Genomic DNA, 21,517 nt, shown 5'->3' on the forward strand with positions numbered 1-21,517 from the left:
GCATCGCCGTGTGGCAGGAGGGAGTGGGCGGATGGGGATGGGCATCGAGATGAATGGGGACATTTTTTTTTCTGCAAAAACGAAATGGTATCTCAGTTTAGCCACTTTAGAAAGGACAGTGGGTTGAATTCTAAAAAACACAGGGACGTTTTTTGCAAAAATGTCGCGACGGTGAGCTGACTGGTTAAACCATCACGGCGACAGCACACTCCCTTTAATAGTAGGAAAGTTTCACCAGAGGACTACATACAGGAACATATAAACATATTGTATGTAGAGTGTGGATTTACTCATTTTATTTCGCATGTAGACCCTAATGAAATCTCTAGAAAGACTTATATTTAGAAACAGAGGGACTACAAATAGATACATATAAACATACTTTATAGAAAGGATTCATTCATTTCATTTCCTATGTAGACCCTAGTAAAATTTTTAAAAAGACTTATATTTAAAAATCGAAGGGGTATATCATATAGAGTAACTTGCATGCATTAGGCATGCGCCGATACACATATGTACAATCCGAGAGGAAAACCAGCCGACATACTTAAAAGTCGAAGTCGAAGTCGAAGTCGCAATCGGGTTCCTCTAGGGAACCGCCATCGTCTAGATTAATTGAGCTGAAGAGATCGGCTATCGCTTCCCCAGTATCTATCGCGTCGCTGATATGCCCGGTGGAAGACAATGTGCGCTCGAGCTTACTCCTGGACCTCTGATCTCTCCGGCGACCATCATCCTTGTTCTCGCCGACATCCGGTGGATTGGCGCAGCATGGGTGGAGGCACAGCTTGCTGCTGTGGTAGTGGAATCCCAACACGGCCTTGCTACAGGCGTCGCACACCAGCCTGCCGCCGCCGTCCTTGGGACTGGGACCGGCGGCGACCTGGACCTGGAACCGGAGCTCCAACACAATGTTCTTAAGCAGCGGGTGCACAAGCTTGCATTGGTCCCTTGGTCCATGGCGCACTGCTTGTGGAGGTCGAAGTCGCATGCATGGCACCTGTACCTTTCCCCTATGCCATGCTCACGGCAGCCGTCGCACACGAATCCTCCGGAGTCACACGCGTAGAGCGTCAGCTTGTGTTCCCAGTGGGCGGGGTGGGAGACCAAGCCCGACGAAGCCATGATCTTGGTCCCTTCACCCCATGCGCACTGCTTGTGGAGGTCGAATTTACAGGCCCGGCACCGGTACCTCTCGCCCATGCCGCCCTTGCCGCAGCCGTTGCACACGAACTTCCAGTAGTCAGTCGCCTCCAGCGACAGCTTGTGCCCCCAGTGGTCGGGGTGGGAGATCGAGCGTGGGAAGGCCATGATCTTGGTCCCTTCTTCCAAGGGGCACTGCTTGTGGAGGTCGAACCCGCAGGCCCGGCACCGGTACCTCTCGCCGGCGCCACTCTCACGGCAGCCGTTGCACACGAACTTCCAGTAGTCGGTCGCCTCCAGCGAGACCTTGTGTCCCAAGTGGGCGGGGTGGGAGATCGAGGCTGGCAAAGCCATGCTCTTGTCCAAGGCGCACTGCTTGTGGAGGTCCAAGTCGCATGGATGGCACCTGTACCTCTCGCCTCCGCCGGGCTGACGGCAGCCGTCGCACCAGAAGCTTTTCCCTGTGTCCTGCAGCCATAGCGTGTGTCCCAAGTGGGCTAGGTGGGAGATTGAGGCCGGCAAAGCCATGATCTTGCTTCCTTCGTCCACCTTCTCTGATACCTAAAATCACTATATCATGGAATTAACCTCACGATAATAGATGCATCAACGATGGAGAATCAAAAAGAATTCACAAGGATTCCCCTGCAGAATGGAAAAAAAAATAAAAGAAACACAAACTAGGGAAAACCTAAAGGATAACATGCATCAATAAAACAAGAACAAAGCCAAAGACCATTCGCAAAGACGACAAAGGCAAAACCCTACAGAAACGAGGGAAAAAAAGAGAGGCAAAACCCTACAAAACAACAATGGCATCTATTCTCTGTGATTTGTTTTCAACTACGAGTAGTGTATTATAGAGTGGGAAGTTTCAAGATGTGATGAGTATAATAGAACTACATAACCGAAGGCCGGTGGTCCACAGAGAGCTGAGCACTAACCTGGAAGATGTGTACGTAGTAATGGACCGATGGATGCACTTCTCACTTCTCAGGAGATAAACATGTGGGCGTACGAGAGGGGGACAAGAAGAGAAGAGACCGCTCTGCTTGCTTTTATATACAGCAAAAGGAATTAATGAACAGCGGGCAGGGTAAGATAAGGAGAACGGTTTGCTACGGATGACCGGCTGACTGGTTCAGACGTGAGTAAACCGTCCGAGAACATCCTTCTCAGTTTCAATTTCTTGTCGAACAAACAGACTTTATTACATCTCAAGTTTTTACTAACTTCATTACAAAGTCGTGCTAGAGTTGAGACACTTATTTTCGAACGGAGCAAGTAATATATACTCCCTCCGTCCAAAATAAATATCGTTGATCTAGTATAAAATTTGTACTAACTTAGTACAAATATTAAGACATTTATTTTGGAACGGAGGGAGTATAGGACTTTTTAGAAATTTTACTATAGACTAGCTAGATACGGAACAAAATAAGAGAATCTATATTCTAAAATATAATTATATACATTCGTATGAAATCTCTGAAAGGTTTTATAATTAAAAACGGAGGGAGTATATATCTGGCTGACATTGCATGCGTGCATGCTAAGTATGTTCTCCTGATTGGAGCCAGTGTCTAGTCTAGTTGACTTGGACCAGAGAAAAGTACTCACTCCGTTCTTAAATATAAGTTTTTTAAGAGATTTCATTAAAAGAACTACATACGGATGTATGTAGACATATTTTAGAGTATAGATTCATTCATTTTGGTCCGTATGTAGCCCTCTAGTGAAATCTCTAAAAAGACTTATATTTAGGAACGGAGGGGAGGGAGTAGTACGTAGTACTAGTAAACACACGACCACTTGCATGTATCCGGCCGGCCGCGGTGCCGTAACGGTAACGCGAGGTCGGCTTGTCTCATGCTCTCTCTATGTGGTCGCATTCGGGGGTGGAGAAACAAACTGCTATGTTTAGACCATCTACAATCACAAACATTAAAACTGAGGCCTGTTTCTTTAAAAGGTCCTAGGATTTTTTTAGTCCCAACTAAAAAGTCTCTAGTCCCTATTCATTTTTTTCAAGGACTAAACATAGACTAGAGGTCATTAAATGACACGCAAAAAGACCATGTTACCCTTACTAATATACTAGAAGTTATTAAATGACATGTTAAAAGTAGGGGCACTGTTGGAAAAGGTGCCAAAAAAGTCCCTCTCATAAGGACTTCTTCCTTGAGTTCCAAATACCTCCTTTTAGTCCCTAAAAGTCCCTCATGTTTCTTTTACATGGGACTAAAAGGGACTTTAGTCCCTACATCAAAAAGTCTCTCGAAAGAAACACCCCCTGAGCTCTCAGACGCCCGCGATCACCTTCCGGCGCTGTTCCGGCCGTTCCGGCATGTCTTTTGCTTTTTTTATGCATGCATGCATACAATCATGACCTTTACTTTGTTTTTAAATTATTCGAACAAATGCATATGATTGATGGGAATTAATAAATAGAGCGAAAGGAAAGAATAAAAAAGCAAAGAAGACGGTATAAGGTGGGCCAAATCCTACGTGAAGGATTGTCCACACACGCTCAAACATCCCCATGTCCTCATCATACATACCTTGATATGATGATTTGCGAACAGCCGGGCATATGGGGACAAAGGAGGGGAAGGGTCTGATCGGGTGGCTTTTTTCTCTCTCTTGTCCGAACAGTGATTAAGTTGTTCGCTTGGACGTTTGAGGGGTCCGGTTGTAGTTACTCTTGATTTTCATCATAGGGTCGCTCTTATCCCGACTTTCAACCAAATAATGACACATCATCACATAACAGCAATCCCGTATAAGTTGCCCTTAATGGTAGCATCGTTGTGGTGGAAAATACCCGCTCGGTCAACGCAGAACAAAGTCTTTTTTTTAAGAAACTAACGCACAATGAAGTTTTTTTCATTTGAGGCAAACTAACGCACAATGAAGTTGAGACTTGAGAGTAGAGCTGGGACATGGGCCAATCAGTGTCGAAGGGAGGCTTAATTAAGCATGACACAATGGCCCATCGTGTCACCTTCGGACTTTGCATGGCCCTGTTTAAGAGCATCTCTAGCACACCCCGTATAATACCTTGACCCGTAAAATAACCGTCATAATACAGGTCGAGGCGAAAAATGTTGTCAGACCAAACCCCGTAAACACGTCCGGTCCGTAAAAAAATTTGTGGAGCGCGGCAAAAGTTCGCCCTCAACCTTGAGATTCACAGGGTGAGAGGCCGACCCGAGCTCGCCCCTTATCCGCAACGAGATTTGGCGCGAGGGAAATTTCCGCGCGGCCATTCCCCGCTCCCCCCTCCTCGGCTGCCGTTGCCCCGCCCACTGCGTGCTCCGGACCTTCTTCCTCGCCATTCTTCGTCGCCAAGGAAGCCTTCCAGCCGGTGGATCTCGTTAACATGGAGGTCGCGCACGCGCAATCCCGTTCGGCGGATCTCGTCGCCGGCCATGTGGCCCCGCCGTCACCCTATTGACCACTGCGCCAGCCCGCAAGCGGCAAGGCAACATTGTCATGCAGGGCGGCATTCTGGCTAGCCCAGCCGGAAGGGAAGGCGCGCCGAGCACCGCCGCTGTTGCGCGATCTGCCCGGCCGCCGACGGGGAAGATGAGCAAGGTTTCAGGCGTGAAGCGGAAGAAGGTTCCTACGAAAAAACCTTCGGCCGCTCCATCCGCCCCGGCGAGACATTCCCCGACGGTGCCTTTTTACGGCGCTGCTTCCACCGCAGGCGAGGTGTTCAATGAAAGGGCCGCAAGGTATGCATCTTCGCTCACTTATTTTTGCTTCTATTTTTTGCCATTGTGGTAGGTCGTGATGTGCTTTCACTCAATGTGGCGGTGGTTTGAACAATGTCGTTGTCGAGTTTGTGTACTTGTTGGCTGTTGTCCACCAACGCAGTCGACATCGATCAAGTCTCGATCGCTGGTTTCGATCACAATGAATTAGAGGGTGGCGTTGATGACCATAGTGGTTAAGATGAGGTGGAGGAGGTATATGAGGGGACGTATCAGCAATCGCAAGGGAAAAAAGCATGAGATCGAAGAACTACACGATCTTGAAAGATCAAATCTTGATCAAGGCTTTGAGTGCGGTGTCTATAGATCCTTGCACGGGAGTGTCCCAAACCGCCAAGACGTATTGGCGAAGAATTGAAGATCAATACTTTCAAATCATGGCCAAGTATCCCAACAGGACAACATGGACCCTTCGTCACTCCAAGGTCGTTGGGGCATGATCAAGCCGACTTGTAGCCATTGGACAGCTTGCTTGGAACAAGTTCGCAATGCTCCTCCAAGTGCAACCGTCGAATCCGACTATGTGAGTTGGTTCATGTCAAATGGTTCCATCAGTTTGACTTTGTTTTAATTGTGTCGGAAAAAATTGCCCAACAACTGTACAAAGACATGGATGCTTCCGAAGACATATTTTTTAAACTACAGTATTGTTGAGAATTGCTCAAAAACTGCAAAAATTGGGCGTCGATTGACAAAAAATCCCCACCGAAGAGAGGTTCATTGATGTACATGGATGAAGATGAAGATGATAATGGCCCAAGAAACTTGAACAAGCCCGATGGTGATAAAAAGACAAAGGAGAAGATCAAAAGGGAACACGAAGCATCGACCTTGCGGGACAAGATAGATGCCATGCTGCAATCAAATGAGGTATTTCTAGCAAAGTCTTTGGAGGCAAAGATAGAGTTGGCCAAGAAGAAGGCACGAGAGAAGCAAGAGAGGTGGAAATGCTCAAGGAAGTTGAGGAGAGAAAAGCACGTGCCTCTAAGAACAAAACTATGGACAACCTTCTTGCCGAAGAGAATAGGATCATAACTTTGAACCGCAATGATATGTACGACACCAGCAAAGAATGACATGGCATGATATGACAAGGAGAGAAGTCTTGAAGAGGAGGATGCTTGTGTGTTACAATGGCGGCGATGGTTTCTCCTCTGGAATTGGAACCGATGATTTCGGTGCCAGAGTAGGGACAAGTGTCGGAGTAGGAACAAGTGCAGGCAATGGATTCCGGGGAGTCGATGGATTCGGGGGCGGCGATGACCTCGATGGTGCAGACTGAAGAATGACCAGGATGCATGAAGTCCTTCTGCGTTTGTCTGCGCGAACTATGTTTTATTGTTTAAATTCAAACTCATTTGCCGAAATCGTTGTCAAATTCTAACTATGTTTTATTGCGAGGTTTTCCGGTTTGCAGATTGACGCGGTGACCCCGTATTGACGACCCGTATAATAGCATCTTCTACGAATATCCTTTTATACGGTTCCGTTATGTGAGATCTGCCTCTATCCGCACCCGCACCGGTCCGCAAAAACCGTTTTTCACGAACTATAAAGGACTTTTGCGGGTCGGTATTATACGGGGTTTGTTAGAGATGCTCTAACGGTGCATCGGGTAGCGCACTCAGGGGACCAGGTCGTCCGGCTCTCATTGTCCTGCACACGCTAAACTCCGTTTGATACACATTAGTGTGTGACGGGTGCCACGTCCTTCAGTTTTGATTTAAGTATCCTCTTCCTATTTTGTAGACGGTGTATTATTGTTCATACTGGGCGTTCGGATACCCTAACCGGTTACTTAAACCCAAATCAAATCGAATTCGATTCTCATTTCTTGGCTATTCGATTTTCGGTTAGGGTTCGAGTTTCAATCTAGAAAATCTAAAATACCCATACTATCCGAACTATTCAGAGGATGCTTGGATTCAAAGGACTAAAACTAGTCTAACTAAAAATAGTCTCTTTAAGAGGCTAAAGTTCCAAGCACCCATGACTAAAGAGAGGCTAAAACTAGTCTTGAGGCTAAAATCTTTTAGTCAAGGGTACCCCTACTAAAATATGGATTAGTCCTCTCTCTCCTCATTTAACTTCTCTCCTTTAACACATGCGAGTTCTGGATTGGAAGGTTTGGAGGATAATAAATTTCATTAACTTAATTTTAGTCTCTTTAGTATTTGGATTCAAGCATGGATGAGGCTAGCAAGTTTTAGTCCCACTACTTTTAGTTATGAGACTAAAACGTATCCAAATACCTTCTCATACTACTCAAAATTTAGTCTCAAGACTAGTTTTAGCCCCTCTTTAATCAGGGATGCTTGGAACTTTAGACTCTTAAAATAAGTCCTTGGATCCGAGCACCCTCTGAGTAGCACCATATTTATTCGCGGCGCCGCCGCCGGCCCTCCTCATCGTCCCCGCTGGCGGAGGACGGGGTCGCCGTCTTCTCCTTCGCGGGGGGAGGCCACGATAGGCAGGCCGCCGGCGTGGCAGGAGGTGCTGGATGCAACGGCCGCCGGGGAGCTAGCTGTGTGCCAGGGCGCGGCCGAACCCCGCCTACCTCCTGCCACGGGCCTATGTTTTCTGATAGAGGAGGATTCTCTCTAATTCCTGGCGTGGCTCTTCCTCCTCTCATCTCTCATCCCTGAGGGTCAGTGCCATGTTTTCTTTCCTTCACCACTTTGGAAAATAAAAAAGGCGATTTTGGCGATCGTAATCTTCACACATGCATTTTGATGTATGATGAGTGCACTAACAGGGTAACAGGTCAGCACATGAGATTGATTCTTACAAAAGTCGATGCATGAAACAGAGGCAAGGTGGCCAGTGTTAAAAGGTAAGATCGTTGCTACATTTTCCCTTCACAACTTTGGAAGGCACTCACAAAGTTGCAGGAACGGAAAATTGGCATCACAGTTTGTTGTTGACAAAAGATTACACCCCCGGTGCTAAGAGTTCGTTCCCTCTAAACTCCATCCATCCATCCACCAGCATCTGATGCTTTTAATCCTCCTCTTACGAAGAGCACATCAGATACGCAAAAAGGCAGTTCATGCGACCAGCCTGTGATACCTTCAGACAGAGTCAATTGCTCCCAGAACATGCATACAGGGGCCAATGATAAATCAAGCCCCACTCGGACCGACCAAAAAATGACGCGACTGGTATCATGCAGTGAACTTAAGCCAGTCGAGGCTTGGCGTCGATGGCTTGCTTGAGCTTCCGTCCTAGCGCGTAGGAGAGGGGAGGCGGCACAGCGTTCCCGATCTGCCTGTGCTTGCTCTGGATGTTGCCGGCGAAATGGTATCCATCAGGGAAGCCCTGCAAGCAACATTCATGTCAGTCATGTCACGGGATCGGATCAGATATTTTCAGTTATATAACAGCAGATTCATTTGGTTCATGGTTTGATTATATTCTTATCCACCTCCAGATTGCAGACAAGGTAATTGTGCTTGCAGGAGCACAGAACTATGATCAGATTATTTGATAAAATGGCTCAGTCTAGTACTCTTGTAGCAGAATTGATGGGAACAAAAGCTACTGTGAACTATATGCTTCATTTTCGTCGAGCGTAATTGTCAAGGCACCAGCGGACATGTTACTATGCACTAGAGTCGATGCAATAGTAGCACCATGATCTGAATCTCATAAAATAGCTCGATCTTCTACTCTAGCAGCAGCAATGATGGGGAACAAAAACTACTGTGAACAACTCTGAATTCTGAACTATGTGCTTCATTTTAGTCAAATGATTGTCAGGGCATCAGCAAGTGTATCACTGTACTGTGTACTAATCTATGCAGTGGTATCATTTTTTGGGAGTATATAAGTTGATAGTGTAATTTACCTGGGATCGGGCGCATTCACGAACAGTGATGATCCTGTCCTGATCAGGATGGAAGCACATGCCGACCTTGCCCATCGGCTGCGGATCTGTCACAGATGTGGGGAAGTTGCCCTCCCAGTCCAACCTCCCATACAGGCCTTTCCACTGATTGTGCCTCTTGGCTGTGTTGGGCAGGCACCAAGGGATCAACTCCACCGTCTGCCCCGTCGATAGCTTCACCTGCACCAACAGCATGATGAAAATCAGCTACCAGAACATCACATTATTGGCTACCGACAAACAAGGCGGTAGAAAGCGGCAGAAAAAGATTGGCATCAAATGAAAAAAAAATATTGGCAGAACCCTACCTTCTCATCTGGGAGGTCATGCCAGTCACAGCCAGGTCGCTTCGGGATGTGCTTGCACCTTATGAGATTGAGCTCATTCATTTCCTTAGCTATGTGATCACTCAGCGAAGACGCATCACCTCGAATCTTCTTCTGGAACCAGGAGATGGGGTCGCTTCCGTACTACAGCACACAATGGAGAAAATTCACCTTATACAGTCAAGCAAAAACATTGATACAAGAAACTGGATGCTGTGATACGCACCTGTATTGTTGGTTTGCTGGCACCATTCTCCACAGGCGGCAGATCGCCGATTGTATCCCTAACTGTTATAGAGCGGAAAGGCGCCCCTCTAGCTGTGCTCTTAGCAGCGGCATAGTATTTGCCTTCTGGTAAATTGATTTTCAACTCAGGGCTGGCAAAGACGTGCATCGGTTGAGGCCAATCAGGAAGGGTTTCCCCAGGTGCAGCAGCCCATATGAATGCCCTTTTCCTAGACTGTGCGACACCATAGGCACCTGCTTCTAAAATCCCAAATCGAACCTATGAAAAATGCAGAGAGGTTCAGAACATGCGGGAATGAAAGAATGCATAGCAGGTTGCAAAAAAAAATGCATAGCACAAGAAGTAAAAGAGGAGAGCAAGTGTCGAGCACCTGGTATCCCATCTCCAGGAGTGATGCTAGTGTCAGTCTGAAGGTCTGGCCTTTGTTGAATGAAACAAAGTTCCTAACATTTTCTAAAAGGAAGAACCTAGGCCGGAAATACTCCGCAAAGGACAGGAATGCTAAAATCATTTCACACTGAACTTTGCTCCATGGACTTTGGTTGAATCTGTTCATTCCAGAGAAGCCCTGAGAAAAGATGGGCTGAGTATCAAGCAGCAGCACTGAAGATTAACAAAGCATCAAGTATTCTCCTGGCATATAGGTGAAGCAACCGACCTGGCATGGAGGGCCACCATTGATGAACTCTACTTCACCTGGCACGGGGAGATTTTTAATCTGCTCATCTGAAAGTTTAGCTGCTTGGTCAGAAGCCTCAGTAGTCGAGATGCAATCATCAGCATCACCACACTTGTCCATTATCGCCCTGCAAAGGCAAATACTCACAAATGAGTTGGGAGATACAGGAATAATAGGTTTAGTACATCCAAAGGGGGAAAGGGGGTTGCATACTTCAGAATCACATTGCAGTTCTTCACAAATACCGCTGCCTCTGGATGATTTTCACAAAATGCTTGCCCGGCAGGTTCTTCGTATTCAATTGCCCATTTTGTACGTGATGCGCCTGTAGAGTCAAATGATCAGAAAGTATGTGGAGGCCAAGGTTGTTCTATCTACCAGCAAGCATCTAATAAATAACATGCAGAAGCAAATGTAATTACCAGATAGCTGCAACCCTTCAGACAAACCTCCACATCCAGCAAAAATATCAAGAGTTGCAAGACAGTTCTCCTGTGTAGCATTCTTCTCTTTCTCTGAACCAGCTTGCTCATCGTCACAAATCTGCTTTCCTTTGTTCTTTTTCGCAGAAAGTGCCTTCGTTGTCAGGGTTGTGAGCTTAGCATTGGTCGGTAGCTGGTTCAAGGACAAAGACAGGCCCAGTCAAACTATCTGAAGCAGTTTCTCAACAAAATAAACGCAAAAGTAAATGGAGAAGACGAAAGCTGGATTTTGGCAATATCTAACCTGCTTGAGAGCTCCAGTATCAGGGTCATATAAATATTCACAGTAAAAGGCATGATCAACCACTACTGGAAGATTTGAGTTTGGAAGGTCGTTCTTTGCTGTAACCTCACATTTCCCCTCTATCATCACAACTGGCACACTCATTATATCTTCACTGTAGTAAACCTGGATCAAACAACAAAGAATAAATATTAAAGACCAAATGTACAAACCAAAAGGTTATGTGGAATCACAGGCGTATGACAGTAGTTATGCAGATCAACAATAATGAAGTGGATAGCAGACCATAAGAAAAAAGGCAAAGTGACAAACCTCTCTTATGTCTGAAGAGTAAGCTTTCGCTGATGAAATATCATCTGGCCGGTATAACCTTCTTACACTGACTTTGGTTGATTCTGGATTAGCTTTCTTTGATCCAGCAGAAGCTTTGATACTCTGCAGATGACACACCACATAAGGCTTCAGGCCTACGTTTCTTCCAGCCTTGTAGGTCCCCTGACCCTCGACTTCAGAGAAAAACTCAGGCCTGATGTACACAAAGTCATGAACATTGTATGTAACATTCTTGAGGACAAAGCTGGTCTCAGATAATATTTTGAAATCATCAGCAACTGCTTCTCGCTCCTCACAAGAACTACAGCGGCCAGTTCCAGTGCCCAGCTTATCAGAAGGGAGGGAGAAAAAGGCACCTTTCTCCGGACAGTATAAGCTTTTGCAAATATATTCCACCGGCAAACCTTTCCTCTTCCTGTCCTCTGCCTTGGCCCTCTCCATCTTAATAGCTTCTAAATGATCTTTTCGGCACTTGTGACCCCAAGGAATCTTCTGGAAATTGACGGTCACCGATTCTTTGATGTCACCTATTTCTAATTCTAAACAGTCATTGGTAAAGAAAACCTCTCTCTCGTTTGCAGCATTGCCAAGGACAGTGTGTGAGCCTTTTTGCAAAATTCTTCCATGAATCATGTGTGCACCATCATGTTTCTCATACATATACTCAACAAAACACATGATGGCTTCTCCTGAATCATCTTCGAATGTGACTGCCCCACCAACAGCAATACTTAGATCTCGAACTCTAGCACACTTGTACAGAACTTCTCCAGAGAGTGTTTTCCCAACTGTTTGGCCTTCCCATTCAGCTTCTTTACAAGCATTTGATGATGGCTTTCTAGACCTTATTGATGGTGGGGTCCTCAAATCATGTTCCTCGTCAACTTTAACCTCCACCTCAGCATCATCATCTTCATTCTCTTCCTGTTCCTCCTCAATTTCCTTCTGCTCATCATTCTCATCAGCCTCCTTCGAGTCCTCTGGGAAATGGGTTGCATAGTAATCACTCCATATCTTGCTGACCAACCCTGTAGTTGTGGCACGCATAAGTTTTCTTTTCAGTACTGGGCCCATATTTGCACTTGGGTTCAGATTCTCTCCCCTTGTTGCTTGAGTTTTTTTCTTCATCGCTAGCTTTGTGTGCCTTCGTTCTTCCATCTTCACGAGAAGTCCTGTGATAAAGGCACTTCGTTGAATAGTCTTTTCTGGATAACTTGCAAACTGCTGAAGAATTATCTGTCCATGCACCACAACATATCTTTCAACAAGTGCTGCATTTGATGAAATAAATGCATGGTCCCCTTTCTCAAATTCTGCTACTCTCTTAACAACATCAGCGAAAGCAAGTTTTGAAGCACGACTTTGTTCTTTTAGAAGGGTGATGACACTGACAGCCAGCCTTGCTGTTTTAAGGACAGTGGCACACCATGGCGCATACTGCTTTGTTGGCTGGCGTAATTTGTACCTGAAATAGTTGAAATTCATGTGTAAGTTAGAGGGTGCTTTCACAGGAAGGAATTGCAAGATTCTATGCATAAAATAAAATTACAAATTTCAAGACATAAGATCCAAAATGCATGGCAAGCTATTGAACAAGTGTGCTTATAGAGCAGAATGAATCAGAGTTGCAGGAGTATTTACCAAGCTATGTCAGTTCTGATTGATATGCATATCATTTCACCACCAAATTCTACAACCCATTCCTTGATTGGACTTAGATAAACTGCAATCCCTTGATCTTCCTGACCAGATTTACTTGAGGAAGAAGATAACTGTGTTTGCTCGGCTGTTGAACAGAAAGTATGATCATCTTCCATCATAAAACCAGACCCAAAGATTACTGTGTCATTTTCAGCACCTGCCTTCATAGGAATGAGCTCCAAAGGGATGAGTCTGGCATCTGAATTATACAGGGACCAGTTGTTGAGTATTCTTACTGGTAGTTCCCCCCCAAGCATGACATCTTCGCTGTCAAGCATGTACTCATCCATTTCTATACTAGATGGTTTATAGTATGCTGGCATTGGGTAGTCATTGGCAATCTCCGTTTCACTAATTTTGATGTAGACATTTCTCTGTGAATTTTCATGCTTGCCTCTCTGCTTCTTCTGCATCTTCCACTCTTCCTCATCCTGCAACAGTCTTGCTAATTTCTCATCTTCATCCTCGTTTTCAGTCACTTCCTCACATTGCACATCCTTGATCGTCAGAGTTCCATTTGAGGTCATGGCTGCCAACTTGCTGAACTCCACCCTAGATTTACATTTATTTCTTAGTGCACCAAGAACAGGCAGTGTGGACAATATCTCATCATCGCTGTTCGCTGTATTATCCCAGGCAGTAAACTGGTCATGGATAAAGTCACCAATTGAGATTACAAAGTCCTTGCTGACCGTTCCATTGAAACTTCTGTCTGAATTAATGGAGCGCACAACACTAGCAAGCAACTCTTCCAGGCCCAGCAAAGGATTTCCCCCAACTGATCTGGCTAGCTTTCTGTAAACTCCAACACAGACACGGGCCTTCTGACTGAAAAGGTTAAAGAAAGACCTGTAACTACTTGCTGGCTTCACACATTCATAATCAGCTAGTTCTGTTGAGAGACAAATTGTCACAGTGCCTTCCTTATAGCCAGAAATTGCCCAGTTTTTGATCTTCCCAAATCTCTCACAGCGTATTCCTTTTTCCCTGGCCTTTTTAACATCAGCATCAAAGGGCATGACAACAGCTGTTAAGGAGATAACACCACTTTGAGACATTTCAAAAGGTTGTGGATTACCATCTCCATCATGCAAGATGAAATCAATGAGTTTTCTGCAAGGTTTCTGATCTTCAGGCCCTGTTTTTGTCAACCTAACAGCCTCTGTTTCCTCTTCAATCCGAATTTCCTTGATTGTGACAAGCGAATCTTCTTCAGATAAGTCAAATGCCTTCTCTTTGTAATTAGAACAGGCAGCTATTCTCTTCGGTCTCTTGCTCACAATGGCCTCCTGACCATTGTCAGTGGCACCATTATTCTCTTTATTAATATTGTTGTCATCCTCAATGGTCTCATCTTCACTCTTATGAAGCTTAGGTCTGCGCCTCTTTTTTCCTGAAAACAACAAAAAATGCCAGTCACATTAAGAACTGAACAAGATGCAAGAATGTATAATATATCACATGAAGCGCATACATAAGAATATTAAATGGAGTGCATTCAAAAGACAGGAAAATAACTGGTGGCCGATATTTAATACTCCTACTAATTAATATCAATATGAACTTGGATTCTGGACTGAGCCCAAAACTCAGAGCATGTTGTGTTAAGTGTTGTGACTAATCAGATCAAGATGTGGCGCTTTGCCCAAAACTCGGAGCATGTCGTGTTAAGTGCTATGACTAATCAAATCAATATGTGCCTATCATATGGATCTGAGTAGATATGCGATTACTCCCTACTAGCTTAATCTTTTTCCCTGAAACACGCAACCAGATGTGTCATCTTGTACTGGGAAAACTTCAAGATGACACAGAACTCACAACAACAAAACTAATATAAAACAACAAAACCAGGAACACCTGAGAAACCAGAAAGCCAATACAAACAAGAAGAGCAAAACCAAAACTATTCAGCTAGCTAGCAAAAACTAATAGCTTACACTTCTTTAGAAGATGACAAATGAATAAATTCTGCCAAGGCCCATGACAAGTTGTCTCGTATTAAAACATAGACCTACACCATTCCAAAAAAAAACAGACCTACAGCCCAACAGTGGGAGCACCATGTGACCTTTTTAGTAAAAAACAACACACGAGGAACCCCATGGAGGGAGCACCCCGTGACCTTTTTTAGCCTCAAACACGTGTGGATTGGGCACACTTGCAACTGAGTGACACTCGGTTCTCAGGTTGTCTTATTTTACAAAAAAAACATCAACCCCATGCGGAGTTTTATAGTGAGAAGAAACAACCTACAAGGCACCACGCAGAGGCCAAGCCTCAAACATGGTGGGCTGGGCATGCATTCATGCTACTAGTCAATGTTGCGGCACTCAGTTCTCTTGTTATCTTACATACTCCCTCCAGTCCGGTGTATTGGGCTCGCTAGGAGAGTCATCGCGACCAAGGCAACAACTTATTGGGCGTTAAAATTGGTCCTCCGCCGATTTTTCCTCCAATCACCTCTTAAATTTCTAACGTCTAACAACATATTTAATACCCAGGTTAATTAGGCCATGCGAATGGACGAAGAAGGCCCACAGCGAAAAAGTCCCCCCACGCGAGCTGGATATGTTCAACCAATCATGGACGATCCAAACGATCATGCATTGGTTTGTTGCACGAGCTTTTTCCACTCCCTGCATGCAAATCCTTTTCACACATGTGCATGCAAACAGGTTCCCACCGAGCGTAAGGGTTGTGGAGGAGTAACTCACGAGGACTAACTAGCAATTAATTACCCAAGCGGGCCTTAGTCCTGTTGCAAAACGGAACAAATAGATTTTGATAAGGAGCCCTACACACCGGACCGGAGGGAGTATCCTATACAACTTTCACTATTAATGAGCTACAACTACTTAAAGATGTGATTTAACAGTTACATTTATTTACTTTTATAAATATGTACTATTACTTTCCTCCAGCTGGAAGATGATGGTTAACTATGCATTGTTTGTTCTTCCATCCAATCTAATTATGCTCTAGCCAAGCTTTTCCCTGACTCATGATAGAAAAGGTAGTCCTAGCTTATACTCCCTGCACATAGTGGCCTCATAAAATATATTGCTGAATGATCAATCAATGATCTGAGATGGCAAAGTATGTACCAATGAATAACAATGGTGTATTATCAAAACAGGTGACTTTTTTTAGTAAGAAACAAGGCATGAGTCCCCCACGTAGGACATGTGCCTCAAACACGGGTTGGTTGGGCGCACATGGAAACTGAGCGATGCTCGGTTCTCAAGTAGTCTTGTGCTAAAAAAATTAGACCGATGCGGATTTTTATAGTAAGAAAGAAAACAGCCCATGAACTAGGACCATGAAAATCTGACCGTTTAGTTTGACAATACAGGAACTAATAAGTTGATACCAAAATTGTAGCAACAAAAGTACCAAGGTAAGCATACCTGCAGTAGCAGCGGAATGCGGAGTTTTTGGCATAACTCCCCTGTAAAGTTTCATAATCAAGTAGATATCTCAGCTAGAAGTTGAGATAAATGAAGCAATAATAAAACTGTAAAATCAGGAGTTCGGCAGTTACATCACCAAGCAACAGTTCATTAACACATTGACAAACAAGGTCCTAGTTCATGGACACATGTAACAATAAACTTGGACACAGTTAATGACATCCAGTTTATAGCAACTATTCAAGAGACACATGATGTACAAGCCCGGGGTAATGAAAGCATCTCCGAGACATAATAATAAGCACACCAAATATAAAAGAGGCAGCAGTTGAACAGTACCAGTTTATCCTATGCAACTGTCGCTGACTTGCCGATAGGCACCTAGATCTCATGACCGGGGCAAGTAAAATTAGCCACTAAGCACGATTGAAGAGACAGATAATGATGTACAAGCCTACAGGGTAATGAAAGGACCCCCAGGACATAACGATGAGTGCGCCAAATATAGAAGGGGCAGCTGTTGAACAATATCAGTTTTATCGGCAGCACATTGTGCATGACGCGCTAAGGCAAGCAAATTCACCAGCATTAATATGCAAACACGATGACGGTGTCGCCAACTTGCCGACGGGCACCTAGATCTCATGACTGGAGCAAATAAAATTAGCCACTTAGCAACCATTGAAGAGACACATGATGATGTACAGTACAAGCCTACGCAATTCACTGTATAGGGTCACATAAATCAGGCAAGTGACAGAAGAAACAATTCCGTTACTAGCTCATCAACGGCTGCAGAAGGAGATGGTTAATTACCTTGCTGCCGGTGCAATCCGCAGACCTCTACCAGGCTAAAGGGAAGGTCGCGGCACTCGCACTGACAGATCCACCGCGCGCCAAGATCGAGAATCCTGCGCAACAGAAACACAGCAAGCATCAGAATCGTAATAACTCAAAATACGAAAACGCATATACAGGAGCACGGCTGCATAGATCGAGCATGGGAGCAAAGCAAAGCCACCCGTCCGGATTCGAAGCAGATGGGGCAAATTAATATGGAGACGCCGAGTAGTACGTACGCAGAGCAGATCGGCGGGAATGCGGGGATGCGAGACGGCGCTGCCTAGCCTAGCTACGGGGGCGCACGGGTACACGGAACGGAAGAAAAAGAAAAGCGGCGTCTTTGTTGAAGGATAAAGCACGCACACGCGCGCATGGTCTGCTCGGCCGGCGATCATCCATAGCAAGCACGCAGGCGCGCAGACAAGGCAAGGCAGAAAACCCGGCCCTGGTCGGAATCGACGGACGAGGCCCCGCGGCCAGGACGAGTGTACGTACCCCCGTCGCCGCCGGGGACGCGAAATCGCCGACCGACCGACGGACGGACAGGCCGACCGGAACCCTGGGAGAAATTAGGGGGAAATCGCATGTCCTCGAATCACGGAGCGCGCGCCGGAGCGATGAGCGAACGAGGCGACCGGAAGCGAGGAAACGAATGGTATTCTTCCCCCAAAAAAAGGCCCAAATCGAGACCATCATCCCAAAACAAAAGAAAAATATATACTCGCAATAAAGCACTCGATGCTGGTAATGCTGGTGCGGCCGGCGAGCGAGCGAGCGAGCGATTACCTGCCTGCTCGCGGTAGCTGGCGTGCGAGGTCCCTCCGGCGGGCGGCGCGTGAGGCGGGGGATGGGGGTGGGGTGGTAGGCTGTGCTGGTAGGGGTGTGGGTGTGGGTGGGGGAGGAAGCGAGGGGACGTGGGAGAGAGAGTGGCGGTAGGTATATAAGCCGAGGGAGGGAAGGTGGCGGAAAGCGCGCGGGTTTCGATTTTTGGGGCGGGTCCCTTTGCGCGGGAGGGACGCCTTCCGCTCTCCTCTGCTCTGCTCCGGGCGGGCTTTTCTTGCCATGGGCCGAATTCTGCCCAGACTCCATTTCCTTTCCTTCCATTGCTGGCCTTCCTTCGCGGCCATCATGTACATTAAGCTGGACACTACTCGTAGCCCCTAAACTTGTTTGTAAACACATCTCTATTATTAAAGGGCAACCGAACATCATCGTCGTCGTCGTCGTCGTCATCGTGGTGATGGTTCAACCAGCACCTCCCCTCCCACGATTAAGCTACCGTATGACGCACCCCGTCATGCCTCCGCTTCCCTCCCACGTTCGGTTTTCCCCGTCCAAGTAACCCCATGATCGATCCCATCCCATCTATCCGAAGCCGACACACGCACGTCCATCTCTTGCACTACCCCCGTGCATCTTCCTATGTCGCAACCTCCATTCTCCCCACCACTCTGATTCTCTCCACGTTGTAATGGTTTATCCCAGCTAGCACCCCCGCCGTCCCTTCCCGTATTGCAGCAACGATCACCTTTTGGGGCAGCTTCTTGGAGAAGTTATTCTTGTTGGGGAAGGGCTTGGCCTTGTCTTTGCAAATAAGCTTGTCACCATTGTCTTCCCTCTTCTCATAAGGACAGTCTGCCACAAAGTGACTCACATTGCCACAATTGCAGCAAGTCCTCGTGTGTTGCTTGTCCTTGGACCCACTTAAGTTTTTCTTAGAGAAGTTGGGTCTTGAGTTTCTTTTGTTGCCCCAAAATTGCCTTGACGTAAGAGCCATGTGCTCGTGGTAGGCATATTTGGTGTCTTCGGGACAATTTTCCTCTTCTTATTCTTCATCTTCCTTCAAAACAGCCTTGGCCTTCAAAACAAGGTTGGAGGAGTCTTTTCTTGACCGTTGGACACGACCTAGAGCGTTGTCGGCGGTCTTGTTTAATATGTTCATGGCTATGAACTCATCCAACACATCGCTTGAGGACAATGATTGAAAGTCCGGCCTTTTCCGGATTATGGAGGACATGGCCTTGTTGAAAGACATGATAGCGTTGAGAAACTTCCGCTTGATGCAATTGTCATCCACATCCTTGCTTCCATGATCTTGAAGAGCAACGGCAAGGGTCGTCAGTCTCCGATAGAGCTCACGAGGGTCCTCATCATCAAGCATCACAAATTCATCGTCTGCATCAAGAATCGCTTCATTGTTGGAACGTTGAATACTTGAGCTTCCATCGTACATGGAAATAATGTGCTCCCAACAATCTTTGGCACTAGTGAAGGGACGCAAGTGAGCAAGATCTTCAATGGGAACAGCTACTTGAAGGATGAACAAGGCGGGGTGATTGAGGTGATTGTCGACCTCTTCTCTTGGATTGAGGTTGCTTGGATCATGTAGGTAGTACCCTTGCTCAATTATTCTCTAAAGTTGTGTTGAGCTGTAATTCAAACAAGCCTTGATGCGAAAAACTCAATTACCAAAATCATTCTTAACAAGTTTAGAAGAAGGGCCGAAGTTAATAATATGCGGTGGATGAACCGGTCCTCCATAGACCGTGGGAGGAGGAACTGAAACACATACGAAACAAAACGAGTTAATCTAATTTTAAAGCATGTCTATATATATATCATATGTACTACACGGCCATCATGTACAATAAGTTGGACAATACTCGTAGCCAGCGTATTGAACTTACTTGTAAACACATCTCTATTATTATTAAAGGGCAAAAGAACGTCATCGTTGTCATCGTCGTGATGGTTCAACCAGCACCTCCCCTTCTACGATTCTGCTATCATATGACTCACCCCCTCATGCCTCTCACTCCTCACTCCACTCCCCTCCCACGTCTGGTTTACCCTGTCCAAGTAACCCCATGATCGATCCCATCCCATCTATCGGAAGACGGCACACACATGCCCATCTCTTGCACTACTCCCGTGCTCCTGCTCCAGGCCCCTCGCCGTTGTCGGCCGGAGCTACTGCCCCAGGTGTTGGAAATATGCCCTAGAGGCAATAATAAAATGGTTATTATCATATTTACTTGTTCATGATAATCGTCTATTGTTCATGCTATAATTGTATTAACAGGAAACAGTAATACATGTGTGAATAAATAGATCACAATGTGTCCCTAGCAAGCCTCTAGTTAGCTAGCTCGTTAGTCGATAGATGATCATGGTTTCCTGGTCATGGGCATTAGATGTTATTGATAACGGGATCACATCATTGGGAGAATGATGTGATGGACAAGACCCAATCCTAAGCGTAGCACTAGATCGTATTGTTCGTATGCTAAAGCTTTTCTAATGGCAAGTGTCTTTTCCTTCAACCGTGAGGTTGTGCAACTCCCGGATACCGTAGGAGTGCTTTGGGTGTATCAAACGTCACAACGTAACTGGGTGACTATAAAGGTGCACTACGAGTACCTCTGAAAGTGTCTGTTGGGTTGGTACGAATCGAGATCGGGATTTGTCACTCCGTGTGACGGAGAGGTCTCTATGGGCCCACTCGGTAGAACATCATCATGAGCTCAATGTGACTAAGTGAGTTAGTCACACGTTGACGTGCTACGGAATGAGTAAAGAGACTTACCAGTAACGAGATTGAACAAGGTATAGGTATGCCGACGATCGAATCTCGGGCAAGTTCTATACCGACAGACAAAGGGAATTGTATACGGGATTAATTGAATCCTTGACATCGTGGTTCATCCGATGAGATCATCGTGGAGCTAGTGGGATCCATCATGGGTATCCAGACCCTGCTGATGGTTATTGGCCGGAGAGGTGTCTCGGTCATGTCTGCCTGCCTCCCGAACCCGTAGGGTCTACACACTTAAGGTTCGATGACGCTAGGGTTATAGGGAATTGTTATACGAGGTTACTGAAAGTTGTTCGGAGTCCCGAATGAGATCCTGGACGTCACGAGGAGCTCCGGAATGGTCTGGAGGTAAAGATTGATATATAGGACGGATGGTTTTGGACACCGGAAGTGTTTCGGGCGTCGCCGGTAACGTACCGGGACCACCGGGACCACCGGAAAGTGGCACCAGGGGTCCACCAGAAGGGGGCCACGACCCCGGGAGGCTAGATGGGCCAAGTGCGGGAGGGAACCAGCCCCTAGGTGGGCTGGTGCGCCCCCACACTCAGCCCAAGGCGAAGGAGGTGGAGAGGGGGGGAAACCCTAGGCGTTGGTGGGCCTAAGGCCCACCTAGGGGTGCGCCACCCCCTCCCCCTGCCCTGGCCGCCGCACCTCCCATCTGGGGGGGGCTGCCGCACCACCTAGGGTGGGAACCCTAGGGGTGGCAGCCCCCTCCCCTCCTCCTATATATAGTGGGGGTTTCGGGGCTGTTTGAGACATAGTTTTCCCTCTCCCTCGGCGCAGCCCTGCTCTTCTTTCTCCTCCTCTTTGGCGGTGCTTGGCGAAGCCCTGCCGAGAGACCTCGTC

The 21,517-nt window shown here is 46.3% G+C and overlaps 1 protein-coding gene across 1 annotated transcript; it reads right to left on the bottom strand.

Annotated features, from left to right (window-relative positions):
* Window positions 1-7,748: 7,748 nt before the first annotated feature.
* On the bottom strand, window positions 7,749-17,960 carry LOC123411640 (DNA (cytosine-5)-methyltransferase 1A-like). Its single transcript, XM_045104602.1, has 14 exons — window positions 17,863-17,960; window positions 17,050-17,144; window positions 16,231-16,271; window positions 12,761-14,213; window positions 11,099-12,584; window positions 10,787-10,951; window positions 10,483-10,675; window positions 10,274-10,385; window positions 10,040-10,187; window positions 9,752-9,949; window positions 9,361-9,639; window positions 9,117-9,278; window positions 8,770-8,988; window positions 7,749-8,240 (listed from the first exon to the last, which is right to left on the bottom strand). The coding sequence occupies exons 3-14, from the start codon at window positions 16,262-16,264 to the stop codon at window positions 8,100-8,102; spliced, it is 4,590 nt and encodes a 1,529-aa protein (XP_044960537.1). The 5' UTR covers window positions 16,265-16,271; window positions 17,050-17,144; window positions 17,863-17,960; the 3' UTR covers window positions 7,749-8,099.
* Between the last annotated feature and the right edge of the window lie 3,557 nt (window positions 17,961-21,517).

The sequence above is a fragment of the Hordeum vulgare genome, chromosome 7H (genome assembly GCF_904849725.1).
Source record: "Hordeum vulgare subsp. vulgare chromosome 7H, MorexV3_pseudomolecules_assembly, whole genome shotgun sequence".
In the NCBI taxonomy this organism is placed as follows: Eukaryota; Viridiplantae; Streptophyta; class Magnoliopsida; order Poales; family Poaceae; genus Hordeum; species Hordeum vulgare.

Bases quoted from the DNA above. Each gene is read 5' to 3' on its own strand.
- LOC123411640 (XM_045104602.1), bottom strand. From the start codon at position 16,264: ATGCCAAAAACTCCGCATTCCGCTGCTACTGCAG. The intron at 12,585-12,760 runs GTAAATACTCCT...CAACTATTTCAG, and splicing joins ATCAGAACTGACATAGCTTG to GTACAAATTACGCCAGCCAA. The intron at 10,676-10,786 runs GTTAGATATTGC...TCCTTGAACCAG, and splicing joins ATACTGGAGCTCTCAAGCAG to CTACCGACCAATGCTAAGCT.